Below are 23,792 nucleotides of genomic sequence, written 5' to 3'. Positions count from 1 at the left end.
AGGGGTGGGGTTTGGGAGGCGGTGCGGGCTCTGAACTGGGGGGTTCACAGTATGAGGGGGTTCTGGGCTGAGCCTGGGGCAAGGGTGCAGGAGGGGGTGAGGGGTGCAAGCTCTAGGATGGAGTTTGGGTGCAGGAGTGGGCTCCAGGCTGGGGCAGAGCGTTGGGGGTACGAGAGGGGGCTTGGGGTGCTGGAGGGAGTTCAGGATGCAGGAGGGGGCATGGGGTGCTGGCTCCAGGAGGGGGCTCAGGACTGGGAGTTGGTGCAGCCTCCCACAAGGCAGCACTTACCTCCAGCAGCTCTCGGTCGGTGGCCGGCCCAGTGAGGCTAAAATAGGCTCCCTGCCTACCCCAGCCGCATACCATTCCCAGAAGGGGCCAGCGTGTCCCTGCAGAGGTGGGAGGGGCAGGGGCACATGGCTCATGCTCTGCCCCTCTCTGCAAGCACCACCCCTGCAGCTCTCCCAACTGCGGGGATGGTTTGCAGGCAGGACCAGCATGCAGAGGGAGACCCCTGCCCCTCCTCTCCCCCCCACACTGGCTGCTTCCAGGAGCAGCATGGGGCCAGGGTAGGGAGTCTGCTTTAGCAACGGCCATGCTTCACCACCGGAGATCATGATCGACTGGGAGATCCTCTAGGATTGACCAGTCGATGGCCGTCAATTGGTTGTTGACCACTGAGTTAGACTAATAAATGACTAATATATGTTGAATACAGAAGTTTTATACCCCCTTATCTCATGCCTAACTATTCCCACTAACCCCCTTCTCATTCTTTTTTGAGTCTTGTTCCATTAAAGTTCCTTCTACCTGGTGCACTTCCTCTTTCAAATCTCTCTCCAAAATACTTCTGGGAAGCATATCAGCAATGATCTATGACAGAAGGGTTAGTGAAAAAGAAACAAATGCACTGCTGTATGATAAAGAACCAGGTGACAAATTTGTTTGATTGTATTTGTCTAGACTATAAATTTCTTGGGGGAGAGCATGCCTATGTTTTGTACAACAAGGCATTCAGTGCTCTAAAAATAATTTGCCATGCCAGCATGAGATCTTATCCATGTACCATAACAAATCAGATTTAAATGGAAAGAATCCAAGATACTTACAATTAAATTGACAATTAGTGGTAGCAGTTGTTCAAACCATAGCAACACCTTCTCCTGGTAGCTGCTGAATATTGAGTGCAAGATATCTGACACTTTAGTCAGAATATAAACATCGCTGTCATCCTAAGAAGAAAAAATTGCTGATCAGAAAGGATACTTCTGATATTATTGCTATCTCAGAAGATAGAAACCATATCAAATATTAAAACTTCTGAATTTTGAACTAAAGCAATTTAAATTGGACACTTTCTGATAACTAGACACAAATAATTCAGAAGATTTATACCACTATCCAGTGACAGAACTACTTCACCTTGGTTCCCAACTACGTTACGTCAGAAGGATTTGTTTCAGAAGTGAGAGAGTAACAATGCACTATCAAAAGTGTAAAAACACAAAACATTTTACTATGACATCAGCCACTTTGCACCATGGAATCAAATCTGACTGTTTCCCTAAGCAACCCCCTTAGATGAGGACCTTTCCTATAGCTTCCTGATGCCTCAGTCTTTACAATGACATCAATTATATTATAGCCTGTTTTCTACTCTGAGCTCTTCCTTCCTTCTGCTGCAATAACCTGGACAATTTGAAACCTCTTATTCTCTATTATTGTCCCCCTGCATAGTGCATCTTTACCCTCCAAAATTACAATGAATTAAAGGGCTTAATCCTGCAGATTTTCTCTCTCTCACATACACACACACCTTAAATGGGACTTATGTGAGGATTGAAGAATTGGCCCTAGCAAGATCCCCTCTGACTCCTTTTGGGAGTTTTATCACTCTCAGTATGGTTGCTTTAATCAGTGCTCCACTCCTATTCTACACATTACAGCCATAGCAACAGACAGAAAGCAAAATGTCAACTGAGTCTAGCCTCTGATGGCCACACTACTAGCATGCCAATATTTTCACATCTCACACAGCGTGACAAGCTGCCCTGCAGGACAAAGTGGAGACTGCAACTTCAGGCTACTTCTGCACTGTCATGAAGTAACCAAAGTCCAAAATAAACTTTGGTGTGTACGTTAACTCACCCATGTTACTTTAAAAAGTTATTATTTTTAAAATCAGTAAGAAAAACTACCTTGTACAGTAACTGAAGCTCTTGGAGATGTGCCCCACTAAGGAGGCTCTGCTTCAGGACATGTGTGTATCCATGAACTCTTGACTGGAATTTTTCTAGTGTTCATACATATTCTCTAGATATGCTTGTGCTTGGATATAAGGGGATGAGACTCTCAGCTGCTCCAGTTCCTTCTCAATCACCAAAGTCCAGTGAGAAGGGAAGGAGGGCAGGTAGTGGGCTCCCATAGGAACACATCTCAAAGAACTCCACTTTCTGTACCACGTAAGTTACCTCTCCATCAAGTAGTGTTCCACTTCAAGAGATTCCCAAGCAGTACCCTCAATTACACAGGAGATGGATTCAGTATAAACCAAAAAACAGCATCACCAAAAGTCATATCAGCTCTGGTAGCAGGCATGAGAGCACAGTGCTGAGAAAACATGTGGACTGAAGACTAGAAGGACTGCCCTGCAGATGTCTGAGATAGGTAGGTTTTTCAGAAAGGCCACAATTATGATTCCACTCCACCAGGGCTCAGCCTGATAGAAGGGGAATATGCTTCATGAACAGATTAGGAAGCATCCTAAACACAGTCTGAATGGGTTTTGGGTGGAGATTGGGTGCCCTGTCATTAGTTGTGCGATTGAGAGAAAAAGCCCTGGAGAAGCCCTGAAGTGCTTAGTTCTGTTGAGGTAAAGATGGAGCTCTTCTTACATCTAGTGTATACAGCCTCACTTCCCTCAAAGAGACTTGGGATAAAATACCAGTAACTCAATCTCCTGATTAATGTGGAAACTTAAAGAAACTTAAAGTAGGAAGTGAGAGTGTGGACATAGTGCCACTGCTTAGCAATAGAATATAGAGTGTGGTGGATCAGCCATCAGCTATCCCAGCTCCCCTAACCCACCCCACTGAGGTAGCTGCTATAAAGAACACAGTGTGGAGGGCCAAAAGGAGGAAAAAGCTCTCCACAGGTTCAAATGGGGGTTTCCTCAGCACATTAAGGACTAAGTTGAGGTCCCATGGTGGAATAGATTTCTTAATAAGAGGAAAAGTGTGGAACAGGCCCCTAATGAACCTCGTTGTGTTTGGGTAGATAAAGAATAAAAATCCCTCAATGGGTGTGGGTCTGGGAGAGAGAGAAGCTGATGGGAGCCACATGAACTTAAACTGAACTCAACAATAATTCTGTGATTTTTAAATTTAGCAGATAACTGCAAGTACATCAGACAAAATATGAGAGAAGGTATAGATCAGGGGCTGTACCAAGCCTGACAGTTTCCACTTCTGTAGATAGAAAACCCACTATAAAGGAAAATTAAATACTCTTTGTATCTCTAGGGCAAAGTTTTGTTCTACACCAAAGAATCATTTAATAGTCATGTCTTGTGATGAAGCACTGAGAGACTGGGGCAGGAGATGGATCTTGACGCTTGAGTGAGACAATCCATTGTCAGGAGAAGGGGATCCTCTGTCAAGACATATGAATCAACTCGGGGAACCATACCTGTATCTTGGCCATGATGATGTTATAAGGATGGCTTTTGTTTCAACTTATTCAGGACCTTGAGCAGTAATGGCTTTGGGGACAAGCGTATAGCAATACATGAAGCCAAAGGATGACTACAGTGTCACATTGAATGGGGGCTTTGCCTTCCCCTCAAACAGTTGTCTGCACATCACTTGGGATGCTGATACAAAGATTTATCTCCAGATGACCCCAGGTATGACACATCTTTCAGAATACCATGTTGTTTAGCTCCCACTTGTGACAGAGGTAGAAATGCCTGCTGAGGGAATCTGCCACTATTCTGAAGTCCTGGTAGTGAAACTGATGAAATCTGTAGGTGGTATGATATGGATTCAGCACCGAAGAGCTGTTATCTTGCTCCTCCTTGATGACTGATATAATATACTACTGCTTTGCTATCCAGAATGATTCTGCTCGAGTGCCCTTGATGTTGAGTAGAAGAGTAATGGACCTCTGAGCTCTAATATGTTGATATGCAGGATCACTTTCTGCGGATTCCATTTGCCAAGCTGTGAAGTCATGAAGTGCATAACCCAGCCCAGCAGGAAAGCATCTGTAGGGATGATCCTTGTGGGTGGAGGTTGTAAGAACATAACTCCATGCATACTTTTTGGGGATCTTTTAGCCAATTAAGGGAACGAATGACCTCTGAGGTATGGACACAGTCTTGAGTAGACTTTTTTTGGAGGGTGTCAATATTTCTCAGCCAGGCTTGAAGACACCGAGAGTGTAATCTTGCTAAGTGGCAGACGTGGATTAAGGTTTCCTGGGGTCCTGGGCCAGAGCAAGTGTGCTGGAGGGCGGAGCGGGGGGGGGGGGGGGAAGAGTCGGTCCTCCCCACCTTCAGTCCCATACCCATTCTGCACCTTCTCCAGGACCCATGCCTTTTCACCCACAGTCCCCCTGTTGCACTCCCTGCCACTGCAACTCTCCACAACCCATTTGCTTCTTTCTGCACCCTCCTCCCCTGACTGCAGCCCCAAGAATGGACCAGCTTTGTCCCTGCACCTGCAGCAGGAAGTGAGAGTTCCCCCAGTCACAGGGCCACAGTGGAGGTCCAGGTGCTGGGGCTTCCCCTGCCCTTCTGCAGGGGCCAGGTCGGAGCACTAGGGCTTCTCCTGCCCTGACTGTCCTGCGGCTTCTGCCAGGGACGGGGTCAGAGGGTGCTGGGGGCTTCTGCTGCCCAGAGAATTTTTTTTGGGGGGCCCCTGGGCACAGGCCAGTGGCTAATCTGCCACTGCTAAGTGGATAACAAATGTACAGGTTGCCATTTGGCCCAGGAATTGAAGGCAAGCCCTTGCTATGGTTTGAGAATTCTGATGTAATGTCAAAATGAGGCTGAACTTCATGGCGGCATTGAGTGAAGTTTGGAAAAATGTTTGTGACTGTCTCGCCTTCCATTAGGAGCGCTTGAAATTGTTTCCCCTGTAGCATCTGTTCAAAAAAAGATGTACTTTTTGAATAAAGTGTAAAATTGTATTTTGCCATCAGGGCTTGGTAACTGAGTATTCTGAATAGCAAAGAGGCCAAGGAGTACCTTTTACAGTCCAGAATGTCCAGCCATTTCAGCTCATCAGATAGTGTTGAACAGGACCAATGTTGCCTATTTTGTTCATTAATGGCCTCAATCACCAGAGAGTTAGGTATAGGATGGGAGAAAAAAATTCTCCAAACCTTTGGGAGGTATATAGTATGTGTCAGCTCATTTATACATGTGTGGCAAATTCTAGCTACCATGCCACCTCATACAGGCTGGGCCAGCAGAGCATCATTGATGGGCAAAGTGATTTTGCTCCGAGATATATGTAGAATGTTCCTGTATCTCCTCAAACTGAATGTGTAAGTTCTCTGCTATTTGTTTTATAAGGTTTTGAAAGGCTTTGAAATTATCAGCATAAGATGGTGAGAGACACATAACAGCCTCATCTAGTGAGGAAGAGGATTTGTGGGAAGGTGGTATTTCTGCTTCTCCAGCTGGCTCTTGCTCCTCTGCAAGTTCCTCCTATGGAGCAGGACCTGAGGATCTCAGTTGTTGCTCTTGGCATGCTCTCTTACAAAAAAGGGACCCTGCAGAGCTGATCATCATAAGGGGCCCTTGGGTTCCAATAAGCCAACTCTCATGGGGCATAAGGAAAGGGCAGGACCACAATGTTGCTGGGTGTAATTTCTTCCTTGGGGTGCACCTTAAGGGAGGAAGGCTAGAACAGAAAGGTGGAGTAACTTTGGAAACTTCTGAATCAGATGAAGTGCCCACCGCAGTGCCCATCAGAGGGGCAAGCGGTACTGGTACCAACAGTTTCCAGTCTCCATTACTGAGTTGACAAAGGGTCTGGTTACTGCATGTGGAGGCCAAGACTCAATTGGGCAGCAAGACTGTACTGGAGGATGGGGGTACCAGCTGAAAGTCCCTCTCAGTACCCTCAAACTGTGTTAGGCATTGACTGTGTTGGTACCAGAGGATGGGTTACTGTAGATGGCAGGACTGGAGGGTAAGTTGACTCCAGAAGATAAAGTTGGTACCAGAGAGAACTCTTTCAGTATCCCTCAGTAAAACCAATTTGAGTTCTTCCCAAATCTGAAGGTCCTCATGGAAAAGGAGCCAGGATGGCACCAGAGGAGCTGGAGAATGACCCTTGGGACTCAGTATATAGTGCGATACAGGCAAGGGTACTGAAGTGCAATCCACAGTCCCATCTCAGCTGGGTACATAAGACTGTATCAACAACAGTTTCAGCTCTGCTTTAAAATCCATTTGCTTTGAAGGTACGGAGTCCAGCGCTGACACCACTCTAGATTGTTTACCAATGGCTTCTTGGTATGCAGTGTGGTCTTCTTAGCTGATGCTGCAGTCTTGTGACCAGAGTGGGTAAGAGCCTCACCAATTCCTGTGCCAGGACATGAAGACAGACTCAGATCAAGACTTCTCCTTGCTCTTAACCTGCTCTGTAAAATGGGGTCTTTTTTTTTCTGGAGTCTGGATGGTTCTGGAGGACCCGCAGGTTTGCTTACCATAGCAACTGTGATGCACCAGGCCGCTCTGAACAACCAGATCCAATGTATAAGGTGGTGATTTGGACCCTAGAGTCTCAGAGAATGTTCCATCAACAAGAGTTTTAGCCTGATCTACTCAGGAGTTAAAAGCAGATCAAAAAAGTTGGAGATCGTACGTTTGGCAGGGACACAAGTCTCTCCCAGGCAGTGGAGACATACTGAATGCCTATCACTGCAAGGAAAGGGCCTATGGCAGGCCAGGCAGAGTTTGAAGCCTGGGATCTTGGGCATAACCCAGGGGTTCTCAAACTGTGGGTCAAGAACCCATTTTAATGGGTCACCAGGGCTCGTGTTAGACTTACTGGGGCCCAGGGCCAAGCTCAAAGCCCATTCACCAGAGCCCAAAGATATCTATGTTGCAGGTGTGGACTCAGGGATCAAAAAGTATAGGCATGCACACATCCTGAAGTAGAATAACCATAGGGACACTATTCAAAGAAGAAGTTAGTGCGCTTAGTAAGATTACTCTATTTAAGTCATTCCTCTTCAGAATTTCTCATGACAAGTTCATGGGAACAATTTTACCTCAGGTTATTTTTCTTGGTAAAAAGAAAAAAATGTGTTCTATATATTTTGAAATGACAAGATGTATAGCAGTAACTCGCAGTAAACTCCTCTCATTTTCTTTTCAATGAAAGACCACTTGTATCCCATTGTTTAGTTGTGAGAATTTAAGAGGGGTCATGGATCCCAATCACACTCCGTTCCTTCAATTAACTGAATAGCCCGAACAAGAGAGACTAGTTGGAATGGGCTGAGGTGTGTGGATCCATATGGACAAACCCTAATGACTGATTTTTGGAGAAAGTCACCACTTTTTTGCGTTAGAGAATTGCCCATATGGTTTCTCAGTTCTGGAAATTAACAAGCAGTTGTGACCTTCAGGTGGTGCGTGAGAAGTTAGTAGCTAAAGCCACTGCAGGACTGCTCTCAAACGGGGCACAGATCTAGGGGAACAAATTGAGGAAATAAGGCTTTCATAAATGTGTCTGGAGTGTCAAGTAAGAATCGTTCATTTTTTGATATAGACATTGTAAAGGAGCATTTTGGAAACTTTTAAAACTGATGTGCCCCTAAGCTCAAAACAGTGGATCTATGAGCATTAGTATGATTAATTTATTGGTCCTGGGGTAACACCTCTGAGTCCTAGTCATGCACTAGGATCTTACTGTGCTAGGCACTGTAGAAACAGAACAAAGACTATATTCATACACTGGAGGGAGAATCCAGAATAAGCTTTGTAACCACAAGATGAATGAAAATTCATGATCCATGCTTTGAAAAAGTGAAAAGCTGAACCGGCAGCTAGATGAACAGTGAACTCAGTGCAAGTTTTGACTATTAAATACTCAAAAATTAGAAAGGATGGAGGACCACCTCCAGTCTATTCTTTTCTAACAAAGTAGAATTTTTCCACGACTTCATTCAAAGAAGTTTTCCATGTGGAATGTTTCCTGCTTTCCAATATAATCTTTTGGACTCCTCCTCCAATCTAGTGCCCAAATAACCCAGAAGCTAAATCAGGGGTGGGAAAACTTTTTGGTCTGAGGGCTGCATCAGGTTTCCAAAATTGTATGGAGGACCAGTTAGCGGAGGCTGTGCCTCCTCAAACAAACAGCCAGGCATGGCCTGGCCCCAGCCCCTATCTAACCCCCCCATTCCCTGTCTCCTGACAGCCCCTGGAGCCCCCACCTGCCCCCACCACCCCATCCAACCCCTCCTCTCATTCCCAACTGCCTCTCCCAGGACCCCTTCCCCATCCAACCACCCCTTCTCCATGTCCCCCGACCGCCTCCGGAACCCCTGCCCCCGACTGCCCCCTGGTGCCCCATCCACCCCTCCTCTCATTCCTGACTGCCCCCCCGGACTCCTGTCTCCATTCAACCCCCTTGTTCCACATTCTCTGACCACCCCGACCCCTATCCACACCCCCACCCCCTAACCACCACCCCAAACTCCCCTGCCCTCTATCCAACCCCCCTGCTCCTGGTCTCCTTACTCCACTGCCTAAATAGTTAGAAGTTTCCTTCCCAGTACTTTCAGATTCTACAGTCTCCACCCAGGCAGTGATGACAGCTAACAATCAGCAACACATATGATGACACTGAAGGAGGCAAATGGCTTGCAGCCTGCCTGACCTTGAGTCATGCTGTTGCTTGGGTTAGCAACACCACACAGGCTCAAAAGGCACAAAGATGAAAAGCAGGACAATTGGACTGAACCTTGGACAATACTTGGAATAGAACAATGATTGAAAAAGTATTAAAAAAAGCAATCTTATTTAGAAGAGAAAGCTCTTCAAAAGAGGAAATAAGTAAGGAAAAGCTCTGCTCTAAACCTGTTCCAACAGCAGTTAGGATATATCTTCAAGTTCCAGCACACGCCGTAGCACCAATGGACAATGCTTGTTAGAAATTTCTGAGGAAACATGTCAAAGATGCACTTCCTCCAATACTGCGGATACATATGGGCAAGTTTCAAAGGATTTGGTGGTGTTTGTTTCAACTCAGCAGTATGTCACTGTGGTGTAATGTAATGTCTGTCTCCACATAGCTGCTGCTCTGTGGAATTTGAAAGTGTCTAAATTTTTATTTTTTTTAAACAAAGAAAAAAGAAATAACTTACTTCATCTTGTAATGACTCTTCAACTTGTTCATCATAGTCTTCATCTTGTCTTTTCACTAAATTAAAAGGAATAAGTGCAAACTATAAGGTTTAGATGTTTTCACTAGGACCCACTCCTGCAAAAGCACAGAACAGTTGACAAAAATGTAGTAATGGATAAAAGAGGACTCCAGAAACACTTGCAGGGTGAAGCACTCAGGACCTTCTGTCAGAATGCCTGAAGGAGACATTGGGCAAGTAAGGAAAATGCACTGAACAGGTTAGGAGCAAGTATGTGAGGGAGCATGGGAGAAGGGAAACCTTGGTCTGGGAAAAGCAAGTAGACCAGAAAAGCAGGGAAAAGGGATACCAAAAACAGTCACTGCTGTAGGATTGGGAGGTTGTTGCAGATTGAAGGCCAGAAGGGACAATTCTTATCATCTAGTGACTGTCTTAGAATTTCACCTAGTGATTTCTACATCAACTTCTGATTGAGCTACAACATTTTTTGGAAAAGATTTCAAACGATGGAGAATACATCCTTTGGTAAGCTGTTTCAAAGGTCAATTACTAGTTACAGTTTGCACCTCATTTCTAGTCTGAATGTATCTAGTTTCAGCTTACCGCTGCTGGATCTCAAGGTGAGGAAACTCAGGAGAGGATAACTGAAGAAGCAGTCAATACGAGATGTTGAGAATCTTTGCTTTAGAGAGCTATCTTTAGTGCAAATTATGAAACTTCTAATACACCGAAGGTAGCACTAACTTACCCTGTCTTAACTCTTGATTTTTAAAGTGCTCTTCTAGTTTTCCTTTCAATATTCCTCCAAGTTCTTCAAAATGTTCATTGTTAAGGCATCCATCTCCCATTACCTCAATGCACTAGTGAAATACAGTATGTTCAAAATAGAAGTTTTGTAACATTAAATAGTTACTATTTAAATAGTGGCAGTGAAATTTTAACATGTTGAAAACATTGACTAGAGCTATACTTCCAATTACCACTGTCAAAAGAGAAAATACGAAAGTTCTTTTAAAAAAAAGTTAATTCTAGGCTTATAAAATTAAGGAACTGACATTTTACAGGTAGATCCATATTATAAGTAAAATTGTTTAGCTTTTTTCTAGATTTGTGTTTGATATTCAGTATTAATGTTTTTAAACAAATATCTATGCAAGTGAAAAACTGTGTTCCCTAATCCAGAAAAACAACTATATTTATAAGATTCAATGGATATTTTCAATAATTAGCTATGAAAATAAGTCACATTAAACTAAGCTAACAAAATATATATAGTCAAGTGATAGGTAACTGTTGGAAAAATCTCCTGTACTAGTCATTTAAACTTACGGTAAGCACGAAATTTCCTTGACACTAAAAAATATATACAAGTTTTCAATAATAATGATAATGGCATAAACATTTCTATGAAGGAAAAAAAGGTCACCTTTGCAAATGAATGCATTATTTCTGAAAGTACATCTGAATCAGGTTCTGTCCCTATAGCTTTGATAAGCGCATCACACATGAAATGCCACATTTGTGTGAGATACTCTGGCCCACGAACTCTAGCACAGTCAAGGAGAAGAGGCATAGATTCTGCTGCTGCCACACGAACACGTTTGATTATTAAGGAAATACTGGGTAATTGAGATCAAACTGAAGTATTTTTATGACATGAGTATCCAGAAACATACTACAAAAAAGGTACTAATTCCCATCTTAAACGAAGACCAGTCACCAAGCTCAAACACTCATTTTCATAACTGCTCAGACATTTAATCAAAGAGACTTGGTGTAAAAAACTTATGTTTGCTATATAAAAGTTTTAAAGATTTACAACGTAAACTAAGGTTGAAGAAGAGCTATCTAAGCATTTCCTTGGCTTCTTGATTCATGCTGCAACTAACATTTACTTATTTAATTTTCCTTTAAAGAACCAAAAAAGCCATATCTGCCAAAGGAACTGGACTAGCTTAGAAAGACAGGCATAGAACATATTTGTCATGTTAAGTGGCTGTGCTGGTACCTGTACTATTTACCTGACAGGCAACGAAGTATAGGAGAAATACATAAATTTAAATATAGCACATTTCTGCCAAAGCTAACAGCCTCCTTTAATGGCGCAATTTGAAAAAAGCTATGAATCTAGAAGCACAACATATGCTAAATATTTAGGTTGTAAAAAACTGTCCTTGCCCATTGTGGCAAGACTAGTAAACAGCTACCAAAATAATACATCACTGTTGTTTTGGAAATTACCCACCCTATTTAATTCTTCATGCTCTGAGTTATGTTATGGAGGCTTTTCATTAGATAAGAGCTGAAGGCAGACATTTAGATAGCCAGTGCTGCTTATTAGTTGGACGAAATAGATGCAGAGGTGAGTGCATACTGTAAGATTGGGAAGTTATGACCCAAACTCTAATTTGCATACGTACTGAAACTAGACGCCCAAGCCGATGAACAAAGAATTTAAAGAACTGGTCAAAGTAGCATTGACTGCTGGACTGACACCTTGTTTGCAATGGATCAGGTTGGAGAAATTTAAACTCCCGATTTATACAATACTGAAAGTGAGGTTAGCTATAGACCAGGGGTCAGCAACCTTTGAGAAGTGGTGTGCCGAGTCTTCATTTATTCACTCTAATTTAAGGTTTCGCGTGCCGATAATATATTTCAACATTTTTAGAAAGTCTATAAACCAGGGGTTGGAAATCTATGGCATACGTGCCAATTTTTAATGGCACACAGCTGCCTGCTGGGACTCCGTGTGTCATTAAAAATCCTGCCAACGCGGCAAGCCGCAGGGTCCACGGTCCTGTGTCGGAGCGCTGGCCTAGCGCAGCAAGCTGCCAGCCCCTCTGCCGCCTTCTCGCAGAGCCCTGCTGCCACCCACGCAGCATTCTGGGGACTGGGGCCATGCGCTCCCGCGGGGCAGTGTTTGGCTCCGTGGGGAAGGAAAGACGCTCCCCGCTCACCCAGAGCCCTGCTGCCGTGCGCACAGTGCTGAGGGGCGGGGCGGAGCAGGGCTGAGCGCGGTGGGGGCGGCAGCGGCAGGGCTCCGGATAAGCGAGGAGCCTCATGGTAAAGGGGTCGGCTCCAGGGCTCGGGGGGGGGGAGGTTGGTTAAGGGGTGGGCAGTCAAGGGACAGGGAGCAGGATGGGGGGGTGGTATACTGGGGGGTGGTCAGGGGTCAGGGTCTCTGGAGGGGGCAGTCAGGGAGCAGGGGGGGTTGGATGGTGCATATGAGTCCAGGGGTCTGTTTGGGGAGTGGATAGGGGTCAGGAGAATCAGGGGACAGGGAGCAAAGAGGGTCCTGGGGGAGCAGTTGGGGGGGTCCTCTGGAGGGGACGGTCAGGGGACAAGGAGCTGGGGGGGTTGGATGAGTCAGGAGTTCTGGGGGGGACTGCCAGGAGGTAGGAGTGTGGAGAGGGGTTGGGGCAGACAAGGAGCGGGTGTGGGGGTTGTATGGGTCCAGAGTTCTGGGGATCCTGTCAGGGGGCAGAGAGCAATTAGATAGGCATGGGAGTCCAGGGGGTCTGTCTGGGTGTGGGGGTGTGGATAAGGGTTGGGGCAGTCAAGGGACAGGTGGGGGTAGGGTCCTAGGGGGGCAGTCAGGAGATAAAGGGGCAGGGAGACTTAGATAGGGTGTGGGGTCCCAGGAGGAGGTAGCTGGGACAAGGAGCCGGAGGGATTGGGGGTTCTGGGGGATGCAGTCACCCAGTCCTCTGCCCTGAGCCCCTCGCACACACACCCAGGCCCCTGCCCTGAGCCCTGTACCACCCAGCCCTCTGACTCCTTGACACCCCCTATGATCCCAGCCCTGACTGGCACCCCCACACATACCCAGCCCCCCTACCCTGACACCTGCACCCCCCTCACATGCCCCCAGCCCTGACTCTTGCCCCCCCTACATCCCATGCACCCTGCACATCCCCACCCCCACCCTGAGCACCAAACAAGAGCCCCTGCACCCTCACTCACATTCCCACCTGCACCCCTCATACCACATGGGAGCTGCCCAGGTAAGTGCCCCCACACCCAAACCTCCTGCCTCAACCTTGAGCCCCCTCCTTCATTTTAGCTCCTGGCCAGACCCTTCACCCCCAGCCCTGTGCTCGGTCCACTCCAACTCTCAGCTCAGTGCAGAGAGAGGAAGAGAATGGGCCAGAACCAGGGGGAAGGTAGGTACCCCACTGTATGTGGGCAGGGCCAGGACCCCAGACCAGCACTGGGCTGAGCGGGTCCAGCAGCCGGGATCCCGGCTGGCAGGAGCCAGAGTATGGAACCCCTGAGTAGCAGTGAGCTGAGCCGCTTAGCCCACTGCTGGTCCGGGGTCCCAGCCACCAGCCTCACACAGCCCGCTGCCGATCTGGGGTTCTGGCTGCCAGACCCTTCCCAGCTGGGGTCCCGGCCGCAGGCCCCACTCAGCCCACTGCCGGCCTAGGTGAACAGAACCCCAGACCAGCAGCGGGCTGAGTGGGTCAGTGGCGTAAGATGAGGAGGTTACTCACCTTGTGCAGTAACTGATGTTCTTCGAGATGTGTCCCTGTGGGTGCTCCACTCTATGTGTCGGTGCGCCCCTGCGCCTTTGATCAGAGATTTTTTTGCAGCAGTACTCGTAGCGGCCATGCATGCTTAGAACCTGTCACTCACTCTGAGTACGTCACTAGTGAGCATGCACAGCCGGTACCCTCAGTTCCTTCTCTACAACGGAGGTTACCCCAACTCCGAAGTAGAGGGGAGGAGGGTGGGTAGTGGAGCACCCACAGGGACACTCATCTCGAAGAACGTCAGTTACTGCACAAGATGAGTAACCTCCTCTTCTTCGAGAGATGTCCCTGTGGGTGCTCCACTCTAGGTGACTTCAAAGCAGTGCATCTCAAGGAGGGAGGGACTTCAGATCTGGCAGGAATGCCATAGACAATACTGCCCTGCCTAATCTAGTGTCAGAGAGAGGGCCTTGAGTAAGGGCACAGTGAGTAACAAATGTATGATGGGAGGACCAGATGGCCCCCCTACAAATGTCAGACAAGGGTACTTCGCGTAGAAAGGCTACCGAGGTAGATATAGATCTAGTGGAGTGTGTCCTGATCAATGCTGGAGGTGTAATGTGCTTTATCAGATAACAAAGGCGTATGCAATCAGAGATCCATTTCAAAAGCCTCTGGGTAGAGATAGCCACGCCCTTGGAACGGTCCGCGATGGAGACAAAGAGTCTAGGAGAGTTTCTGAAGGATTTAGTTCTGTCCAGATAAAAGGATAAGGCCCTACGCACATCAAGTGTGTGCACTGTGGCCTCGAAGGAGTTTGCATGCGGTTTCGGGAAGAAAGTTGGTAGGTGTATTGGTTCACTGAGGTGAAATGAAGTATGAACTTTTGGAAGGAATTTCAGGTGTAAACAGAGTAACTTTGTCCTTGAAGAAGAGCGTATATGGTGGATCTGCCATAAGGGCTGCTATCTCGCCCGCCCGGCAGAGGTAATGGCCACCAAAAAGGCTGTTTTCATCGAGAGGTGCAAAAGGGAGCAGGTGGCTAAGGGCTCAAAGGGTTGATGAGTTAAACAGGACAATACTAGGTGAAGATCCCATGTCTGGATATAGGGTTTGGAGTCCCTTCAGGAAACGTTTGGTGATGGGACGAGCGACAACTGAGGTATTGTCAACTGTGCTATGAAAGGTTGTGATGGCAGCTAAGTGGACTCTAATAGAGCTGAATGACAGGCCGGATTGCTTAACATCCAATAGATAATCAAGTATGCAGGGAAGAGGTGCAGAGGTAGGAGACAGTTGTTTGGTTAAGCACCATTTTGTGAATCTTTTCCATTTCCGGAGGTAGGTGGTACGGGTGGATTGCGTTCTGCTGTGTAGAAGTACCCTCTGTACTTGGTCGGAACAGTCTAGTTCTCATTGGGAGAACCATGCAGGTACCAAGCTTTGAGGTGAAGCATGGAGAGATTGGGGTGGAGAAGCTGGCCGTGCTGCTGTGATAAGAGGTTGGGGATGAGAGGTAGGGAGACTGGTGGTTGAATTGACATTCTGGTGAGGAATGGGAACCACGGTTGTCTCGGCCATGAGGGTGCGATCAAGATTATCCTGGCATGATCCGTTCGTATCTTCGTGAGTACCCTGTGAGCAACGGTATTGGGGGAAAAGCATAAATGAGGGGCCGGTGCCAGGAGATCATGAATGCGCCCCCTAGGGAGTGTTTGCCCAGTCCCACCCTGGAACAGAAGTTAAGGCATTTCATGTTTTCCGGGGTTGTGAAGAGATCTATGGTTGGGTAGCCCCAAGTGCAAAATATGTTGAGAATGACTGCTGTCTATCTCCCATTCGTGTTCCGAAGGAAAACGTCTGCTTAGCTCGTCGGCAGTGGTGTTCAGCACACCAGGGATATAGGCAGCTATGTGGATGCGGTTCGCAAGGCACCAGTTCCAGAGTTTCATGCCCTCTAAACAAAGAGTGGGAACGAGCCCCCCCCCCTTGTCTGTTGACACAGAACATGCAGGCAATGTTGTCTGCGTACATGCTGATTCTTGATTAGTGGGAGGAAGCAACGACAAGCATTCCGGATAGCTCGAAGTTCTAGAACGTTTATGTGTAAGGAGGTTTTGGAGTGAGACCATAGCCCGTGGGCTGTTCGGTGAGATATATGGGCTCCCCAGCCGGTGAGGGATGCATCAGTCTTCATCATCACAGTTGGTGGAGTCTGGAGGAAGGGGACTCCAGAACAGAGGTTGTTGGGGACTGTCCACCATGTGAAAGAGTCCTTGACGCGGTAAGGTATGGTTAACTGCTTGTTTATTGAGGGCACGTTCGGTTTGTAAACCATGGCCAGCCAAGCGTGGAAGCACCTCGTGTGGAGACGTGCATTCTGGACCACGAAAGTGCACGACGACATGTGCCCCAGTAGTTGGAGGCAGTCTCGGGCGGCTACTCGAGGGCTGCTGTGAAGCCTTGTAGCCAGCAGTTTCATGGTATTGAATCGGTCGGGTCGCAGGGATGCCCGTCCGGTTCTGGAGTCGAGGGTCGCTCCTATAAAGTCCAGGCATTGGGTAGGACTTAATGTGGATTTGTTTTCGTTTATTTGCAAGCCCAGGGATTGAAAGCACTCAATGGTGATCTTTGTGAATTGGAGGGCCTCAGTGTATGTGGAGGCCTTGAGGACGCAATCGTCTAGGTAAGGAAATATTATAAACCCTTGTTTCCTGAGGTAGGCCGTGACTACCGCTAGGAGCTTGGAGAAAACTCGAGGGGCAGCAAAAAGGCCAAATGGTAGAACTCTGTATTGGTAATGTGTCGAGCCAAGGGTAAAACGAAGAAAACGGTTGTGTTAGGAAATAAGGGGAGTAGAATCCTTTCCCCTTGTGGCATTCGGGCACAAGTTCGATACCACCCAGATGAAGGAGATGTTGTACTTCTTGCTGGAGGTGTGGCTCGTGAAAGGTGTCCTTGAAGAGGGATGGGGAGGGTGTGTGGGTAGGAGGTAAAGAGAGGAAAGGGATGGAATACCCCGTTGTGATGACCTCTAGAACCCACTTGTTGGTGGTAATATTCTGCTATTGGTGTAAAAATGGCTGCAGACGGTATCCAAAGATAGTTGTGGGGAGTGCATACGGTGGAGTTGGGGCGACGTTTACGAGACCCTCGACCAAAGGTTCAAATTTGCTTATTATTTTGAGGAAGTTGGGGCAATGCCACTGGTATCTAGGCCTCTGGCGTTGGTGGTGTTGTTGATGATCCTGAGATCTCGGGAAATGCTGAGTATATAAGGGGTAGTGCGGGCAGTGGTAAGGTTGATATCTGTACTGTCACCTTCTGTTTGTAGGGCTTTGGATACCTTAGGACCGAAGAGTTGCCCTTGAGTCCCTCATGGAGTGAAGTACCTCATTAGTGGTGGAAGCAAAGAGTTTGTCACCATCAAAAGGAAGATCCTCTATGATGCTCTGAACCTCGTGAGGAAAGAGAGAAGATGAAAGCCATGATCCTCGGTGCATGACCACTGCCGTAGCGGTGGATCTTGCCGCAGTATTGGCTGAATCCAGAGCTGCTTGGAGAGCCGTGCGGGATATGATTTGGCCCTCGGAGACTAAAGTTGTAAACTGTTGTTTCTTGTTGTCTGGGATGTGTTCAATAAAGTCCATGAACTTCTGGTTTCTATGGTCGTACTTTGCTAGAATTGCGGTATAGTTGGCAATTCGAAATTGTAACGTTGAAGAGGCATACACCTTGCAACCCAGCAGATCTAGGCGTTTGCCTTCTTTGTTGGCCGGGGTATGGCGGAAATACTGTTGTTTGTTTCTCTGATTGGCTGCGTCCACTACCAATGAATTTGGCGCAGGATGTGAGAAAAGGAATTCAGAGCACTTTGAGGGAATGAAGTATTTACGGGCTGCTTGTTTGCAGGTAGGCTGGCTTGTGGCTGGAGTCTGCCAGATGGATTTAGCAGGTTCCAAAAGGGCCGGATTAATTGGTAATGCCAGTCTGGATGACAAAGATGGTTGCAGGATGTCCGTTAGCTCATGTTGTTGGTCAGGTACTTCCTCCAGATTGATTCTAAGCTCACTGGCAACTCTTTTGAAGAGATCTTGGAATCTTGAAAAGTTGTCTGATGGTGGGGGAGGGGAAGGAAGTAACGCCTCCTCAGGTATTGGACCAGTCGATACGTCAGGTAATACTGGATCAGGAGGTGGAATTAATTGATCCTGAGTATGGGAGGGTGCCACCAAGTGAGTCATAGGATTCGGACGTTCGCGTCTAGTCTGAGTAGAGTAGCGTACATGCTGCCGAGGGAAAGACTGCCACCGAGCCCAATGCTGCCATAGTGATGGAAAAGGCACAGGTGGTGCCATCCAGGGGTTAACACACCAGGAGGCGGGATCTTGAGGGTGGCTTGGGACAATTTTCCTGTGTAAGCGTGTGACAGGACTCTGAGGGTAGAATTGCGATTGTCCTGGAACATTACCCTGTAGTTCAGACTCCTCTTCACTGGAGGAAGGCTGCTCAGACCCTGACTCATTTGTCAGGGAGAAAGCATCCCCAAGAAAAGGTGATTGCAGTGTAGGAGACACTAGGAGGTCACTTGAGTGGGTAAACTGCAGTGCTGGGGCAGCCAGAGGCGAAGGCTGATATAAATCCTGTGAGGTAACCCGGGCTAACACCGGAGTTCTTAATCTTGGCTCCGTGCCAGGAAGCGATAGTAATGCTGGTGCTGTGCTATCAATAGCAGGTGCCTGAGTTGACGGTGCCGCATTCATCGCGGTGCCGACAGGTGCCATAATCGAGGCAGGCAACTGAAAGCCTGTCGCCTCAGCACCAGAGCCTCATGCTGCCGCCGAAAGCACAGGCGGGTTTAGCGCAGTACCGGAGGAGCCCGGCTCGTCAAACGTACTCAGGCGGGGAAACACCGGTAAGGAGACCGTGGATTGGACAGGGGAGGGTTTGTCAGTAAAGTTTTGTGTAGCTTTTGGGTGCTCCCGTTTAGTTGTTTTCTTCAGCTTTTTTGAAGGATTAGAGCTGAGTCTGAGATCGGAGGCAGAGTCCGCACCGGGGTCTGAGGCGGACTGCAGGGATTTTTGAAGCAAGGTAAGTTTTAGCTTCAACTGTCTATCCTTCCTCGCTCTGGAACTTAACTTAGCGCAGTGAGTGCATTTTTGGAGAATATGAGTTTCCCCAAGCATTTTATACACTGGGGATGACCATCCAAGAGAGGGACAGCGTCCTTACAGGAAGAGCAGCGCTTGAAGCCTGTGGAGCCAGCCATATTTGAAGTGGCTGAGAGAATTTTTTTTTTTTTTTTTTTAATAGAATGAAGAAAGGTAGGTAACACTAACTAACAGGAAAAAAAACTAACTATAATATTTTGAGATGGGAAACAAAATCTGAAGGAGTCTGTTGAGCTCCATCTCAAGCCGGGGGTGGTAGAGAAGGAACTGAGGGTACTGGCCATGCATGCTCACTAGTGACATACTCAGAGTGAGTGACAGGTTCTAGGCATGCGTGGCCGCTACGAGTACTGCTGCAAAAAATCTCCAATCAAAGGCGCAGAGGAGCACCGACACCTAGAGTGGAGCACCTACAGGGACATCTCTCAAAGAACAACATTTTAATTTAATTTTAAATGAAGCTTCTTAAACATTTTGAAAACCTTGTTTATTTTACAGTACAACACTAGTTTAGTTATATAATATATAGACTTGCAGAGAGAGACCTTATAAAAAACATTAAAATGTATTACCAGCACGCGAAACCTTAAATTAGAGTGAATAAATGAAGACTCGGCACACCACTTCTGAAAGGATTCCCTGCTATAAACTATTCTTGCATGTAAACTAAACAAGTTTTTTAAAATGTTTAAGAAGCTTCATTTAAAATTAAATTAAAATGCAGATCTTATCAGTTTACTGCAGTCGTTCTTAACCTGGGGTGCACACACCCCCTGGGGTAGGGGCAGCGCAAGGATATTTTGCACCCTAAGTGAAACTTGAATCTTGTTCTCCCCCCCCCCCACACACACACCCCGGTTCATTGGGGGGCAAATCCCAATGAGCCTTTACAGACCCCAGGAGCAAGACTGCCCAGGGGCTGCTCTCCAGACCAGTTCCCCCCTCCCCACCCCCTGAACTCCCCTGGAGGGTGCACAGACCCCCTGTGAGCCCTACCCACCCCACCTCGGTGGCCCCCGCCCCAAGTCCACTCACTGACTTTGCCGGATTTGGGCTGCTGCAGCAGCTAGGCAGGAAAGAGCCGCCTTCTGGAGGCACAGGAGAGCCAGAGAGTCCTTGCTTGCAGCAGCAGCAAGCCCCAGCCATGGAGGAGCTGGCGTGGTGCAGGGGGGCAGCAGCCCTGCAAAGGCGGCAGCAGTGCCGCCGCTCGCAGGGAGCAGCCACGCCCCCCCTGCCCAGGCTGCAGCCCAGTGCCCCCTTGGGGGCTCCTATAGGCTGTAGTGGATATATGCGGGTGCCAGCCCCCATGCGTCCCCAAGCTCCCCATATTTCAACAATCAAAAAAGAGGGGAAAGCCCTGACCTTGCCCTGCCCCCATCCACTCCCCCTCACTTCCCAACCCACCTGCCCCAGTCAGAAACCTCAACCCCACCCTGCTCCTTGTCCTCTGACTGCCCCCTCCTGAGATCCACCCCCAGCTGAATGTGGGCAGCAGTCCCCGTGCATCCCCCCCCCGGCTCCCCCCTCGCTGTGCTCTGGCTCTGCAGCTCCTGTCCCCACTCAGCCTCCTGCCGGCCTGGGGTTCCGTTCACTCAGCTGGCAGCAAGCTGAGCGGGGCCGGAGGCCGGGACTCCGGCTGGCAGCCGCGTGCCAGACAAAATCGGCTCTGCCACAGGTTGCCGACCCCTGCTATAGACACCTTCCTGATACTAGAATAAAACACTGCTGAACTTACTTCCTCCATATTCATGGAAAGATGACTAGCATAGCTGAAGTTTTGGGTTTGTTTTTTTTTTTGAAGTAAAACTGCTAGTTAATTTCTATTTTTATATTAAAAAGGATATCATCATGGAAATAGAATTTCAACAAAGGAACCATCAGTTTTACAACTTGCTCTGTGTACTCTACAAATCCTTCTTTTAATTCCTTAGCATAGCAAACCTGAAACAAAAAAGGTAATTTTAACATTATCAGCACTAGTGTAAAAGTATTACTAAAATTTTAAACTATGAAATGTTCAAAGGAGGATAATAGACAACCAGAGTAAGGTCAGAGTTAACGGAAAAGCCATGTTAGAATGCCGTGATATCTGGAAAGAGTTAGATGGCAGAGTATATTTTTTCACTAGTGGCTGAATATTTTTTAGACTAAATGTGTATACTTTATGATACATAACAGAATTTTCTCTTTCTAGGGCTCCTTTTGCTAACATCTGAAAGGACACTCGTTACATTTGTCCCAAGGCTTAATTTTTGTAAAAGTTAACAGAACTTAAGACCAATAGAAAAAATCCTATGTATTTAAGTCATCTGCAGAGTTTGAAACCTAAACTACAGCAATATGAACGTAAAAATGAAAACTACTTAAATTTGAATGCAAGCAGTAAGTTGAGGATGAATGAGTTATCTTTAGCCACAAAAAAGTTTGCCCAACCACACCCTAGTACTGCAAGAATAAGATACTTATACATATGGGATTCAGATTTCATTATTGACTTTTAACTATTAATTTAAAACCTAGCAAGAAGTAGCTGACCATGATTTCCCAATACCCACCAGCATCTGGCATGCAGTTGCTTTTTCTTCAAGGCCTGCAGTTTTAATTCCAAAACTTTGCTGGTCTCCTAGGTTTACAAATTCCCAACCATCATCATCACTCATATTCTCCATATCTTGGGCTGTTGCAGAAAGAAAAAAGAAATAGTTCTACAAATGCTGCCAAATCTTTTATTTAAAAGATTTTTCAAAATAAAGTAATTGTTATAACCTACTGTCTAGTAGAGCAACTTCAGGCTTAATTGACGCAGTCTTCATTAAAGGCCCCATGACAACAGGAAGGTATTGCTGAAATTCTTTTCCAAGGATTTTGCACATTCTAGCCCATGCAGAGATCATGTAAGATATCTGTGAGAGCAGTTTTAAAACTCACATAAGCACACTCATTACCGTTTTTCAATATGTATTAAAACAAAATGGGAGGAAATGCACTGCAGTATAACACAAAAGTGATTAAAATCTATTGTTGTCAGATTATTGGATGACAATTACGGATGATATAGACAAAGACAAGGAAAAGCTATACATTTTGACACTTCCCTCAAGGTGTTACAGTTGAATGTCCATTGCTTAAGAGTTACAAAGCACTTTTTTTAAAACATTGCCTCCTGCCACAACGTTGGTGTGATCTACTGTTAGCAAACCCACATTAATTCCTTTATTACTAGTCAGCTATAATATCTGATTTTTATCTCAAATTACAGCCTTCGTGAAAAAACCATGGTTGAGCCACTTATGTAGGACCCAACTTACCAATGTGGAGTCTACCATCTACATCTGACTACTATGACATCATAAGGCTCAACAACTTTAAAGTTGCTGCGTACCAGCCCCCTAATAATTTTGACCTACTGTACCATCACTAGCATTTTCAGGTGGCTCTGGGCCACAAAACCAGCACCTGGAGATTACAAAAGAATGGACTCCCACAAGGCTTGGTGCTGGCACCAACTTTATTTAATGTACCCATAAATGACCTACCAAATACCATCTCCAGGTGGTTTACGGGCATTGTACTTGGTTTTCATTTCCATGATCAAGATCAAAGACCATGTCAACATGCTTCCATTTATGGCATGCGCAGAGCCAACCTGAGCTTAAACATCTTTTTGAATGGTTAGTGGTTGGCATGTGATCCAAAGCCAGTGTACCTAGCGGTCATCCAAGATCAATCACTCACATACACACCTCTCCCCCCACCCCCCAGAAGTAGCCCAAAACATCAAGAGCAAAAACCTAAACTGGTAAGGTCTATCTGGGATCTAGTATGCTAACATTGCATAATTTGGGGCTCACTCTCTGCTATTCAGCTGGAGAACATTGTGTCTCAGTTTGGTTAAATTCTGCACACACTAAATTAACAGAAAAGAGCTTAATCGTTCCACGAGAACTGTTACAGGCACGTTGAAGCCAACAAAAATTGTGTATGTTACTAATCCTAGTAAATATTTATCCTGCTGACAACCAGCATCAGAATGCAAACAAACTGAGCACCAAGGTACAGCAAATGCCACACTTGACACTGGGATGCACCCTGCCACCAACTGTGCAACAGAAATCCTATCTAGACAGTGCCGCACACACTTCATTGAGATCAGCTTACCGGATCTAACAGAATGGAAGAAAAAGACTGTCACTACCAGGAACTCCCACATAACCATGCTGTATGAAGAGCTACCTGATTTTGGGTTTCCATACCACCTCTGGAGCCAAGCTTACTAGGCTCAGGTGTTGCATGGTTCACTGTGCCAAGAAAGCTTATGTTTGGGGGCATCCAAGACAGCCCACTGTGCATCTGTGGACGATGCTGTATAAATGCTGGATAGTTGTTTTTTTCATGTTGGATTCCAGGGAGGTCTTCCCAAGATGAACAATGCTGACTCAAAGGCCAATGATTGGCTCAAGGACACAGCTATTTTGTTTGTTTTCAAAACCTTGTCTTGCCCATACACATTTGCTATATTTTATTTATACATTGCTCAACTGCACAAAATGTAGCTCAATGCAAGGAAAAGTAAATTTTACCTGCAAGTGGTTCTAGAAAGACATAGCTGTTATACATCACCACACATGAATCTGTACACTCAAAGCATTGACTAGGAAATCCTTTATCTTCAAGCTCCCAATCTGCTGGCTCTAGTACAGAGTAGTGCCCACAGAGTGGAACCACTTTGGCCCTCAGGGTCTCCAACAGTAAGTTTCTTTC

At 46.6% G+C, this 23,792-nt stretch overlaps 1 protein-coding gene across 1 annotated transcript in view; it reads right to left on the bottom strand.

Annotated features, from left to right (window-relative positions):
- Positions 1-23,792, bottom strand: part of IPO5 (importin 5) — an 88,478-nt gene that overhangs the window by 26,426 nt on the left and 38,260 nt on the right. The window contains exons 16-22 of the mRNA XM_030567694.1: positions 21,802-21,934; positions 21,587-21,708; positions 20,876-20,972; positions 10,812-10,984; positions 10,134-10,245; positions 9,386-9,441; positions 1,108-1,230 (exon numbers count right to left, since the gene is read on the bottom strand). Of these exons, the coding sequence (XP_030423554.1) occupies positions 1,108-1,230; positions 9,386-9,441; positions 10,134-10,245; positions 10,812-10,984; positions 20,876-20,972; positions 21,587-21,708; positions 21,802-21,934 (816 nt within the window). The remainder of the gene's footprint in view (positions 1-1,107; positions 1,231-9,385; positions 9,442-10,133; positions 10,246-10,811; positions 10,985-20,875; positions 20,973-21,586; positions 21,709-21,801; positions 21,935-23,792) is intronic.

Source organism: Gopherus evgoodei, chromosome 1 (genome assembly GCF_007399415.2).
Source record: "Gopherus evgoodei ecotype Sinaloan lineage chromosome 1, rGopEvg1_v1.p, whole genome shotgun sequence".
Classification (NCBI taxonomy): Eukaryota; Metazoa; Chordata; order Testudines; family Testudinidae; genus Gopherus; species Gopherus evgoodei.
The sequence above is the reverse complement of the archived record's forward strand: the minus strand, read 5'-3'. Positions and strand labels throughout refer to the sequence as shown.